Source organism: Natrix helvetica (assembly GCF_964273705.1).
Source record: "Natrix helvetica genome assembly, chromosome: 1".
Taxonomy (NCBI): Eukaryota; Metazoa; Chordata; class Lepidosauria; order Squamata; family Natricidae; genus Natrix; species Natrix helvetica.
In genome coordinates, this window is record NC_138548.1 from 192646805 (window position 1) to 192660251 (window position 13447).

Consider the following 13447-nt stretch of genomic DNA (forward strand, 5'->3'; position numbering starts at 1 on the left):
ATATAATATTCCTCTGAGCATACATTTCTTGGATACCTTTTCTTCTTTTAAATATGGTATTTAGTTTCAATGCAAGAACTATTTCAAGATTTTTTGTCTTCCATATGCAGAGGTCTCGTGATTTCCATGGTAATCAGCCTTGTGTTTATTGTTCTGCTCCGGTTCCTGGCAGGGATCATGATTTGGGTGATGATTGTACTGGTGATCCTGGTGCTTGGATATGGTGAGTCAAATCAATTTTTGAATCTGATGGGTTATGGCAAAAGTCTACTAGAAATTCTCATTTTCATCCTGGAGATTTAATTTAGAGGTGGAGAGTATATAGACTTCTAAATATAGACTTCTAAAATATCCCAAATCCTCACAATTGTGAGCTAACCATAATGAGCTGCTGGGGGCTGGAGTTAACAGTATCTAGAAGACTATACTGGTACGCATGGCTGACTCTACAGTTAAGTCTTCAGCTGTTCTAACGGAGCCTTCTGAGAGGTGTAACACAACGTATCTAGAAATATCAGATTTGGGAAGATTCTGCTAAGCCTTTATATGCTATGTCGGTATGAATTTGTTTTCTGTATCTTTTAATCACCACTCCACATTTGGGCTACAGTACTGTGGGTATACAGTAATGAGAATGTTAAACTAAGGTCTTTGACAATCGTTTTCTCTGCCTTTTCCAACTCCTGTTTTTGTCTTCCAGGAATATTTCATTGTTATATGGAATATGCTCATCTGAAAGGACAGAGTGGTTCTGATGTCTCCTTGATGGAACTTGGATTCCAGACAGATTTTCGTGTCTATCTCCACCTGAAGCAAACCTGGTTAGCTTTCAGTGAGTTCCTGTTCAAATATACTACCTAGTGACATGGCCTTTTTATTGAGCAGTCCTAGAACCTTTTTAAAAATGGGAGAAGATCTCTTCAAACCTCCAAACAGATGAAAATATACAGTATTCCTAATAGTTCTAAGAATTTTTCTAGTTTGTGTTTTTATTTTGCTCAGTAAAAGCTGTATAAAGCAGAAATCATGTCATTCCCCCCCCCCCATTTTTTTTATCCAGTGATCATCCTGTGTATTATGGAAGTTATCATTATTCTATTGCTTATCTTCTTGCGCAAGAGAATACTCATAGCCATTGCACTGATCAAGGAAGCTAGCAGGTGAGGCTAACTTGGACTGTTCTTGGAAATGTCATCCACAACAGGGGTAGGTTCTAGCAGTCACTACTGCCGGTTCGCTCGTGGGAGCTTTGCATGTACACGCACACTTGGTGCGTGCATACGCAGTGCAATAAAAATTGTTCTGTGCATGCGCAGAAGCAAAAAACAAGATGGCGGCATCTATGGTGCCACCCGGAGAACCGGTTCAGGGGCATGGCAGGTCTGGGTTTCTGCCGGTTCCAGCGACCCAGGCTACCAAACCACTACTGCTTCAGTCGAACCAGTTCAAACCGGTAGGAACCCACCACTGATCCACAACCATCCCCTCAGTTTTGTAGTTCTCAAGAATTGGCTTACTATTTTGTCTAAATCTATTGCTGCTGGAAAATTGAGCAGATCTGTACAGCATCAACAAACAAAAGAGAAAACTCTAAAATAAGAATAATTCTCTCTTTTTGCAAAGGAATAATTTGGTTGTCCATCTCAAATACTGTATAAAGCATTCTTTTTATTCATTTCTTACAGAACTGTTGGGGTGGGAAGAGTTAAAAGTGTGCAAATATAACATGTGCTCATTGAATAGAAGCACTTAACTATCCTAGATATACCATAAGTTAACTATGGATATACTATACTATAGATGAATATAACATAAGTGAAACCAAGTCCCAATGGGGCCAAAGAATAAGCAAGGCTTTATTGTGGCTGGCTGTACTAAGGCATTAGAACAGAATCATGTGCTTTTTCTTTCTCCCCATTTCCCATTCCTATTGCAGGGCTATTGGACACATCATGACATCACTTTTGTTTCCTCTATGTACTTTCTTTCTGTTGTGTCTCTGCATTGCCTACTGGGCTAGTACTGCTGTGTATCCTTCCTCAATTTTTCTTTCTTTCCTGGGTGAAGGGGATGGGTGGCAATAACACCAAATAACCTAGTTCTCAGATGTTCATCTCAGACAAACAAAAGTGCCATTTTTATTACTATAATGAAGAGTTCCTTGACTGCTTCTAGTTTCTTGTCTACCTCTAACGAAGCTATCTACAAGGTATTTAATGATACAGAATGCCAATATGCTGGAACAACTTGCAAACCAGAGGTAAGGAACTTAAAATAATTAACTAGGGAAAATATATTCAGTCGAGCTGTTTAGAAACCACAAAAATATAGCAGTCCATTTCCTGCTGAATGTGTGGCAGATCTTGCAAGGGCCACTGATGAGGCTCACTCCTTCCAGGCCTTGCTTTGAAGAGTCTGAGTCAAGCAGGTTTCCCTCCTATTCCAGAAAATGTGATGTTCAAAGTATGTTTGTACTTTCTCCCAAGGAAAGGTACCCAAGTGTGCACTATTTTCCTTTAGCAAGTGTAAACATGACTTTATAGGAGAATTAGCTCTATGCCTTTTTATTATTTTAAATTATTTTTGAAAGGCAAAAGAAAAGGAACAATTTCTCTAGTTATATAATGTATTAATAATTGTCACATTCTGGACATTCTAGAAGCCAAATTCTGGAAATTCACAAGGCAAAATTTCTGTTCTGTCTGGATTTTTGGAAGACTGCATATATACTTAGAGAAAAATAATAGAAAAGCAACATTATTTTCAAGTAAGACATTTTAATGGAACTTTAAGAAATAACAATTTTCTTCCTTCTTTTAGACCTTCAGTACTTCCAATGTCACCAAGCTATGCCCAGGAGCACGTTGCCTCTTTGCCTTCTATGGTGGTGAGACTGCCTACCACAAGTATCTCATCATCTTTCAGATTTTCAATGTTTTCATGTTCTTTTGGCTGGCCAACTTTGTCATTGCCTTGGGCCAAGTCACACTTGCTGGGGCCTTTGCATCATACTACTGGGCTTTTAAAAAACCTGATGATATGCCAGCGTTTCCAATCTTCTCCTCCTTTGGCCGAGCACTTAGGTAAAGGAACTGGAGTACAGAGGGGGGAAAAACTCCATTTGCCTTGATATCAGCAATGTTTACCTTTTGGAGGAATAGGAAATTGTTATTAGGGACCATTAAGTTCACAAAAAAGATTATTCTGAGCTTAGTATAAAATCCATTGCAATTTAGATAAGATGAGGTGGCAAAGTGTTCTTTGTTTTGTGGTTTGGAAAAGAGCTGATTTCTGAGAAGCTAGTATTGCAACTGAAGTTGATATTAGGTTTATTCAAGGCCACTTATTCAAGATTCCCTTGGATAAAAAGTGCTGCAGTTTTCTTTGTGAGAGCAGAGTCAACATGATGTACATCACGGGTAGTTTCAAAAACTTGTGAAAGTCTGAAGAGGCTTCTGCAAAAGCATAGTCCTACAAAGAAATCTCTCCTGGGCCTGGCAAGTGCTGCTTGAGAAGACTCAGTCCTGTGTTCTTCAGCACTGTAGCTCCCACAGCCAGAAGAGACTCCAGTGAAGAACTATGTTATCCTCCCCCTTTGTTTAACAAAAACTGTACATGTGTGTTGCAGCCTTCACCAGTGCAATTTTTCTGCTGCTGTTTTCTCCCTTAGGTATCACACAGGTTCACTGGCCTTTGGATCCATCATTCTTGCCATTGTCCAGGTCATTCGAGTCATTCTGGAGTACCTGGATCATAAACTAAAAGGTATTGACCCTTTCTACTGGCTTCTTTCAGGCATTTATTTTGTAAACCTACTCCTAAGGGATGGTGCTGTTGTGGTTTGTGGGATGATAGGTTTTTTAAATTTTTATTTAGATCTTTGTTGTGTCATTCTATAGCCACTTAAGACCTATAGGAATTTGCACTGCAGGAGCATAAATAAATAAATAATCAGAGGGATCATGACTCTTTCTAATGTGATAGAGAGAATACTAAGAACTTTCTCCTGTCCTGTTTTGCAATCCATTAGCTTCTGAGAATATGTTTGCCAAGTTCCTTTTGACCTGTTTGAAATGCTGCTTCTGGTGCCTGGAGAAGTTCATCAAGTTTTTGAATAGAAATGCATACATTATGGTGAGGAATTTGAGCATTTGTTCCTTATTTAGGGCATTAATGCAGATTTCTAGATGCTCTGTACAGTAAGGGAACTATTCTAAATACTTAGCCATACCTTTGGCAGAGGTTGCAAGTTTTCCTTTAGATTCTTCATTACTTGTTAAAACATTTAAAGGAGACTTGGCTGCCGAATGCACTCATCCTGATCATTTGTGTAGTGCATTTACTTGTCCTGATTATGCCATGCCAATGCTGCAGCAGTTATGATGATGATTCTTAGTACTGGTTTTCAGATGAAAATGCTAATTACCCATTCACATTTATTCTGTATTGATTGCTATTGTGAAGTTGGTTGTGAATCATGAAGTTCTTAAGAATTTCATGAACTGGATAAGGGGAGAGGCATCTGAAGGAATAAACTGGGGGCCTGTTTGGAGCCCCTTGATGCCAGGATTGTTAAATAAAGATATTTTTTTTAAAGCTAGGTGAGCTGGGGGGGCATAATGGGAAAACATAACAACCAAGATAAGAGGGATCCAAGCAAGTACAGTGTATTTTCCTTCTTATTCCCTTCCCTTCACATCCCCAAAAGTCATGTAAAAATGTGTTTGTTTATTTGTTATGTTTTTCATAGCTTTAATATTGTCCTAAAATCTATATTTGCCTTTTTCTGGCTCAAAGTAATCATGTCTTTGTAAAAAAAAATGTTCTTCAATAGATTTTTTTTTTCATTTGGCAATTTGCACAGATTGCTATTTACGGTACCAATTTCTGCACTTCTGCCAGGAATGCCTTTTCTTTGCTCATGAGGAACATAATCAGGTGAGCCTGGAAGCTGCTTTTGGTTTTATTATTCTGTTTGGAAGAGCTCGGCCAAGTTCTTTATTGTTTGATTTAGTAGCTGAAAACTCCATGATAAACTGGTATAATGATTATCAGTTAAATGTGCTGTGGCAGTGGGCATTCTGTGTGGTAGTGCTCACCTTGTGGAACAAATTGGACTCCCAAATGGAAAGAGTGCAGAAATATGAATACCTGTGTATATGAGTGCATACAAGTTCTCTTGATTGTCACTTGGCAGAATGATATGGTGGCATATAAATTTAATATAAAATAAATGGTATCATCTCTAATTTTGAAATTATTTATATATGTTATTGGTTACATTGTATATTTTACAACAATTCTTATAAATCTAAACTTCATATTTTTAAAATGGAAAGCAGAATGAAAATGCTGTAAACATTCATTCATCCAAACAGAAATTTATTATGAAAAAATTACAAAGTGTGCTCAGTTTGAATGAGATATTTGACCACATTAAAATATTTGTTTTGTTTCCGTATGATCTAAAACCTGAGGGCTGGGGCCCACTATCACTCTGCAGCCTATTCTCAACCAAGCCACCTGAGCGCTCAGGGCTTCACTCAGGCTAGCAGCACAGGTGCTCGTGGCCTCACTTGTGCTAGCATCTCTGGCGCTCACAGCCCACTTGCACAAGCATCTCTGGTGCTCACAGCGTTGCCTGCAAAACCATCTCCTCTTCCCCCCCCCCCCCCGCCGCCCCCGGGCCGCCAACTCAGAAAGGTTAAGGAACTCTGATATAAAAGAAAAGGTCAAATCCTCTTTTAATTGAGGTTGACTTCATGGTCCTTTTCTATTTCTGGTAGTATGAAAAAGTTTGCTACTACCTTCTTCCAGGATATTTTTTCCCATTGCCCACTAACTTACACCCTGGAATTTTCAGATAGTCTCCCATCATCTAACCAGATCCAGCTCTACTTAGTTCCAAAAAACCGCCCCAGAGCAAATTGCCTGGGCATTGAAAAAAGTGACTTATGACCATGTTTCACATTTAACAACATTGCAGTATTCTCAGAGTCACATGATCAAAATTCAGATGCTTGGGAACTATGATGGTTGCAGTGTTTGGGAGCATGTCATCACTTTTTGTGACCTTCTGACAGAGTCAATGGGGAAGCCAAATTTACTTTACAACCATGTTACTAACTTAAAAACCACAGTGATTCACTTAACAACTGTGGCAAAAAAGGTTGCAAAATAGGGCAAAACTCAACATTGCTTAGCAATGGGAAATTGTGGTCAAGGACTATCTGTAACTGTAATGCTTTTCTCTTTGTATTCAGAGTGGCTGTTTTGGACAAAGTCACTGATTTCCTGTTTTTCCTTGGAAAAATCCTAATTGTGGGAAGTGTTGGTAAGACATTTATGATATTTTGGGTTTTTTCTCAAGTTTGGTCACTTATTGGTCTTTTGGGAGTTTCCATGCAGATTTTACTTAGGTTTAGGGAATTTACATTTGAATGAAATTATATTTGCAATAAAGAATATATTTAAAGCAGGGATCAAAGCCTTTTTTTTTGTACAACAGGAATGGAACTCTAATATAGCTGGAGGTAAAGCTGTTTCTTTTCCTAAGTATGATTTCCACTTGATATGTCACTAGTCATCAGCTTGCCTCAAATTTTAAGATATCAAGAGTTGTAATCCAGTATGTACAGGACATAAAGTTAGGGAAGATCTTTTCCACATTTCTTGCCTGTTATTACAGCTCATTTTCATAATAGGCAGAAACAAGCGCAAAATCTAAACCCCATTTGGGAGACGGAAAAAAAATTGTTAAAATGTATATCGGTCAAAGTCAAACTCATTTGTAAAAATGATGGGATTTCCAAATTAGAACTAAGATATAGAGAAAAATGTGAATTTTAATTATTTTCATTTCATTTTAGGTATCCTTGCTTTCTTTTTTTTCACCCAGAGAATAAAACTGATTCAAGACACCGCACCAACTCTCAATTACTACTGGGTCCCCATTCTGGTTAGTATTTTTAAAAATATGGATGTATTTTTTTTTCTCCAATTGCAGCTGTACTGCTTGGCAGCTGTTTTCTGTTCGTTTAATCTACTTTTACAGCATTGATGTCCACCTTGTGTTGCTTGGAGGGGAGGGTTGAGAAAGAGTCACTACTACTTTACTGATATGTATTCTGTTATTAAACATTGATTATATTTAATTTCCATCTTACTTCATAGGAAAAAGTATATAGGTTTTATGCTACCCATGTTATCTTACCCTAGCTGTGAGTTAAGTTTTGAAGAAAATTAGTTAACACGTTGCACTAAGCTAAAATGTTTTGGGGTGTTTGTAATCTAATGAGTTTATCGACTGCAGTTTATAAACCATGGTTTAATCTGTTGTGTCAATCCAATTAACTGATTCCTTCAACCATATTAAAATTAACCTTGACTTAGAATAATCCTCAAACAATATGTGTATTTGCATGTAGTTCTCAAATGTTTGAAAGAGAGTTCTGATTCACACCAGACCCAATTATTTATGTATTTATTTATTTAATTTGCTTTCCGCCATCTCACCGTGAGGTATCTCTGGATGGTTTAAAGAATAAAATTATACAAATAATAACAATAAAATACTATAAAATACTAATTATCAGATATAATTAAAAGATGGGGAGGGAGGAAGTAGGATGAGCAGGGGAGGGGGATCTGTTGCTGAATCTATCAATCACATCCAAGATGACGCGCCCCCATTGGAACCCCAAGCCAGCTGATAGAGCCAAGTCTTCAAGCTCTTGTGGAAGGTCAGAAGGGTAGGAGCTCACTTCATTCCCTGGGGCAAGATATTCCAAAGGGCAGGAGTGGCAGCAGAGAAGGCTCTTCTCCTAGATCCTACCAGCTGCAATTCCCTGGCTGATAGTGCTTTCAGTGTATCTCCTCTGTTGGCACAGGTGGAATGGGTCAATCCCATTGAAATGAGATGTTCCTTAAGCAACCTGGAGCCATGAAAGTCTTTAAAGGTGATAACTAACACTTTGAATTGCACCTGCAGCAAACTGGTAGACGGTGCAGCTTGCAGTATGGCAATGGGGGCCCCAAAATATGCCCACACTGCAGTGGTGGGTTCTGGATCCCGTTCCAACCGGTACGGGATCGTCGTCCACATGGACGCGTGCAGTGCATGCATGTGATGTACTGTCCAGCGACACCTCCGCAAGCCTCCTCGAAGCTCCAGCTGCTCAGCAGAGCGTCGTGCAGGCGCTGTACGTGCCGTGCACATAAGCGCCAAAGACTTTAAAGACAGGTAAGGAGCGTGGATAGGCGGACCCTCCGGAGCACCGTACCGGAACGGTACCCAGTGCTCCGGGCAGGCTCCGGTACGCCCATACCAGGGCGAACTGCCTGCAACCCACCACTGCCACACTGCCTCATCCTGTACTGGCTCTATCTTCCAAATGCTCTTCAAGGGTAGCCCAATGTAAAGTGTGTTGCAATAGTCCAAATACATGATAACTAGGGCTTGAATGACTGAACACAGGGACTCTTGATCAAGGAAAAGCCACAACCCGAAGTTGTAAAAATGGTCTTTTAGCTGCAACTGCCACCTGTTCTTTGTGCAGGAGTCGTGAGTCCCGATGAACCACCAAGTTGCAGACAAGATATGTCTGGAGTAGTGCCACCCCATCCAGAACTAAGGATTCAGTACTGGATCTTTGGGATCCATACACCCAAAGCCATTTGGTCTTGCCGTGGTGGCGCAGTGCTTAGAATGCAGTACTGCAGGCTACTTCTGCTGATTACCAGCTGCCTGCAGTTCGATAATTCAATTCTCACTGGCTCAAGATTGACTGAGTCTTCCATCCTTCTGAGATTGGTAAAATGAGGACCCAGATTGTTGGGAGCAATATGCTGACTCTGTAAACTGCTTATAGAGGGCTGTAAAGCACTGTGAAGCAGTATAGAAGTCTAAGTGCTATTGTTATTACTTTCCAGGGTTCAGCCAAAGCCTGTTGTACCCCAACCAGGCCCCAATAGCCCCCAGACACAGCAACAGTATCACATAGGTCACCAGGAATGGATATATATAGTTGATTATCATCAATTTAGACATTATTGATATTGTCATAAGTACGATATCACACTGAGGTGACTCTCTCTCTCTCTCTTTTGTAGACAGTGATTGTGGGTTCCTACCTCATTGCACATGGATTTTTCAGTGTATATGCCATGTGTGTGGACACACTTTTCCTTTGCTTCTGTAAGTATCTTGTCTAAACTACTAAATGTAGACAGTCACTGTTGCTATAATTATGCTTTATCCAAAAGTAGATGGTTCTTTGTTGACTCCAAAGCTGTTCCCCAGTTACTGTAGCATTAAGCCTGGAATTCAATCCTGATGGGGCTCCAGGTTGTCTCAGCCTTCCATAGCACTTGCAGAATAGTACTTAGATTGCTGATAGGCAACTTGGAGATCAGAAAGGGATGGTCATAACTAAATTAATCCCCCCTTTGCCAGGAAACTGCATCCTAGTGCTATTCCAGAGATAGCACATTAGTCCGTTGTAGTATAAGCAAAAGGCATAAATTACAAGAAAGGTTCTTTTTGTTCAGCAGCCACTCATTTCACAACTGTTCTATGTTAGGATGCACTGAAGAGTTATAATGGGTCTGTTCTGACCTAGGATTCCCAAGAGCATGAAGCAAACTCCTTGTCCCGACAAAAACTCTTTTTATTAATTTACTGTGAATTCTGCTCATTCGCATCCAGCAAAATCTTTCAAGGGAGGATTTACAATCATAGGCCTTATCTGGCTCGGAGGGCGGCAGGCCAATATCTGCAAAACTTAGCAAGGAGTCTCAGAAAATCACAAACCAATTAAGTGAACTAATTGTCTCCTGCAAACTCCATTCCCCTTTCACTCCTCTTTTATTTTCTCTGGGAGGGGCCATTCATTGTCCACCTGTGTCCTTACTCCCAAGTCGACCCCTGTTCTTTAGCTGTTTTTTTTCCGTCTGGCAACTCTGTGCATACGCACACTGGGAACAGGCTCCAGCTGTTAGTCTGCCTCTCCGATGTTTGACTGAAGGCAGCTGATAACTGGCATACGGCTCTGGCCCCCTCTCTGCCTCTGACACAGGGCCCTCATCAGAGCCTTCCCCAGACTCCAGGACTGGCCCACCCTCCTCACTGTTCGGGCCACAACAGGGTCCTTGTAGTTGTAGTCATTGCAATATCCCTGTGGTGAATGTAATTCAGGTGCTTGGCTACCAGCTTGAAATTACAATGGTTGCAGCATCCTACGGTCACTTAATCACAATTTGTGGCTTTCACTGCTGGCTTCCAATAAGCAAAATCAATGGGGGAAATCAACAGGAAGCTACAAATAGGCCTGTAGCCCAGCATATAATATCACACCTAAAAACAGCCACTTGGTGTGCCAGAATTGTCATTGTAAGTTAGTGCAGTCACATAACATTGCACTTTATAATTACTTCATTTAGTGATGGAATTCCCAGTTACAATGACCATAGTTAACTAAGGACTTCTTGTACTTCAAAGTAAGGTTTACTGTGTTTCCATGTCATGGTTCCTATCAGATAGAAATTTATCTGGCTCTGGGATATTAGAGTGGCCAGATGCAAAAGATACAGAAAATTATATATATATATATATATATATATATATATATATATATATATATATATATATATATATATATATGTGTATGTGTATGTGTATGTGTATGTGTATGTGTATGTGTATGTGTATGTGTATGTGTATGTGTATGTGTATGTGTATGTGTATGTGTATGTGTATGTGTATGTGTATGTGTATGTGTATGTGTATGTGTATGTGTATGTGTATGTGTATGTGTATGTGTATGTGTATGTGTATGTGTATGTGTATGTGTATGTGTATGTGTATGTGTATGTGTATGTGTATGTGTATGTGTATGTGTATGTGTATGTGTATGTGTATGTGTATGTGTATGTGTATATATATATATATATATATATATATATATATATATATATATATATATATATATATATATATATATATATATATATATATATAATTTGTGAAACTGACAACAGTTTCTTTATATTAGAGACTATTCTGTATTTTGTTGAAATTGCAGGGACAGAAGATAACAAATTAGTTATTTATAGTTGAATTATAAATGAGCATTAGTCATACTGTTACTGCTTGGAAGAGTTTGGTTATAAAGCAGATTTGCTAATCCAGTGTTTTTCTAGATGACCATTCCTCCAGTAAGGCAGGATATGACACTTAGCTCAGATGCTAGACTAGAAAGATGAAAGATTTATGATCTTTATTTTAATTAGAAATGCAATCATAGCTGCTATCATCATTTTCCTGGCTAGCAGTAGATTTAAGTCCACAATCCATAAACCAGGTCATTTAGAGCCAGGCATGTAATGGGACATTTAGATTAATGGTGGTGATAGTTTTTATTAATTAGATAAGCTAACTGGGGGAATCTCAACTTTTTCAATTAATTAGGTAGTATCATCTTGGGATTGATTTCTAGTGACTTCCTTAACAATATTCATAATCATGAAGTGCCTCTAGTAATAATCCCAAAATTGATCCTATAATCTCTTTGATATTGCCTATGCATCCATTTGCTGTCTTCTACATCCATTAAGCACAGCAGTTTTCCCAATCTGTCACCCTTTTTGTATCATATGTTCAAAGCAGTGGTGGGTTTCAAATTTTTTTGGAACCTACTCTGTGGGTGTGGCCTCCCTTGTAGGAGTGGCTTGCCAGCCATGTGACCTGGTGGGAGTGGCTTGCTGGCCATGTGAACTGGTGGGAGTGGCTTGCCGGCCATGTGACCAGGTGGGAGTGGCTTGCCGACCATGTGACCGGGTGGGAGTGGCCAAGACGATGTCACTGAATTCTTTGCCCCAATGGATGAACTACAATAAGATTAAAATAAGTACAAAAACAATAAAAGAGCAACTTACAGAAGGAAGATGACTGTTCTTGCCAGTCTTCAGTATCACGGACTCCAATGAATGGGCTGCACAAAGAAGAGACACAGAAATGAACTCTTTCATTGCATGCACTGCATTGGGATGAAACCAGCACACAAAATAATAGAAAAGGAAAATTACTCTCCTTTTTTGCGTCTTCTGCACCACCACCTCATGCTCCAACAACCTGTACAAAGGAGCGACACAGAAAGCAAGACTTTAATTGCTTGCACTTCACTATCTCAAGGATGAACACAGCACAGACCACACCACACCCAGCAATAAAGACAGCTACTTACAGAGGAAGGATCCCTGGCTTGCCGGTCTTCTGCACACCACCTTATCGATTTACTTTGCTCAAAAAACCTGCACCAAGGACAAACACAGAAAGCAAGACTTTAATTGCTTGCACTACTATATTAAGGATGAAACAAGCACACAAAGCAATAAAAGAGCTACTTGCATAGGAAAGATGACTGTCCCAGCGGTCATACTCTGTTGCCTCTTCATCCTGTTAAATAATACTAACTGCAGAAGAACTAAAACAATATTGGACTCAATTGTGGTTGTAAGCTGAGGACTACACTACATGTAACAGAAGGGACCTCTGTTTTCACCCAACAATGTACAGTCTTTTCAGGAAGGGTGTCCCCCAACAAACAGGAAAGATATAGTCTTTCATCCAAGAAGTTAGATCAAGAATGAATGTCACAGGTAGATTCACAGAGCAATACAGATTTCTTTTTCTGAAATTTAGTTCTCAGTTCAAAAAAACAGAAATATAATGAATTAGGTTCAGTACTTAGGTCGGTCCAAGTAGCTATTCAAGAGTTAGTGGTTAGAAGCAATGGTACAGCAAGATATGGAATTAAAACCAGAAATATTTTGTTGGCTATTTGAAAAGGAGTACAATATATATTTAATTTTACACATGTTAGCAGCTGCTGGAATTGTGTTTGCACAACAGTGGAAAAACAGAGATATGAAAATGAATAAATATTACAATGTGCAGGAATAAATAAATTGACAATTAAAATCAAGAAGGCTTTGAATACTTTTTCACGTGGGATTTGTTTTAGCAATTGCTAACTAACAGAAACAGAAATTAGAAATCCAAAAGTATGAAAGAAAACACCAATTATGTAAGGAAAGGTCCCTAAAATGTATAAGGAAATATTACTAGATCATTATTAATGCGTAGATAACTGCGGGACATTACACACCCACACCCACACAAACTATGGCAGTGCCAGGAAAACACCAAAAAATAAGAATCCCCCCCCCCCCAAAGACTGCAAATGAAACCAGTTTTTTTTCCCTAACCCTAAGGACAAGAAAGACAAAGCCACTGGAATAAAAACCATCAAGGCATTGTGGAAAATTATAAAGGACAGTGCCAGGAAGCTCACAGAACCATCAACCACCTCAGAATTACATAAACGAGGGTGAAACCCACAAAATCTTGCAAAGCTGCCTTGCATCAACCTGGCCTGCCCATAGAAAA

The 13447-nt window shown here is 39.3% G+C and overlaps 1 protein-coding gene across 4 annotated transcripts in view; it reads left to right on the forward strand.

Annotated features, from left to right (window-relative positions):
* Positions 1 to 13447, forward strand: part of SLC44A2 (solute carrier family 44 member 2 (CTL2 blood group)) — a 106359-nt gene that overhangs the window by 79383 nt on the left and 13529 nt on the right. For all 4 annotated transcript variants that reach the window (XM_081947129.1, XM_081947132.1, XM_081947130.1 and 1 more), the window contains 12 exons: positions 111 to 223; positions 701 to 832; positions 1061 to 1160; positions 1937 to 2029; positions 2176 to 2260; positions 2821 to 3083; positions 3671 to 3765; positions 4031 to 4134; positions 4865 to 4938; positions 6264 to 6334; positions 6870 to 6958; positions 9112 to 9196. In XM_081947129.1, coding sequence (XP_081803255.1) covers positions 111 to 223; positions 701 to 832; positions 1061 to 1160; positions 1937 to 2029; positions 2176 to 2260; positions 2821 to 3083; positions 3671 to 3765; positions 4031 to 4134; positions 4865 to 4938; positions 6264 to 6334; positions 6870 to 6958; positions 9112 to 9196 — 1304 coding nt within the window. The remainder of the gene's footprint in view (positions 1 to 110; positions 224 to 700; positions 833 to 1060; positions 1161 to 1936; positions 2030 to 2175; positions 2261 to 2820; positions 3084 to 3670; positions 3766 to 4030; positions 4135 to 4864; positions 4939 to 6263; positions 6335 to 6869; positions 6959 to 9111; positions 9197 to 13447) is intronic.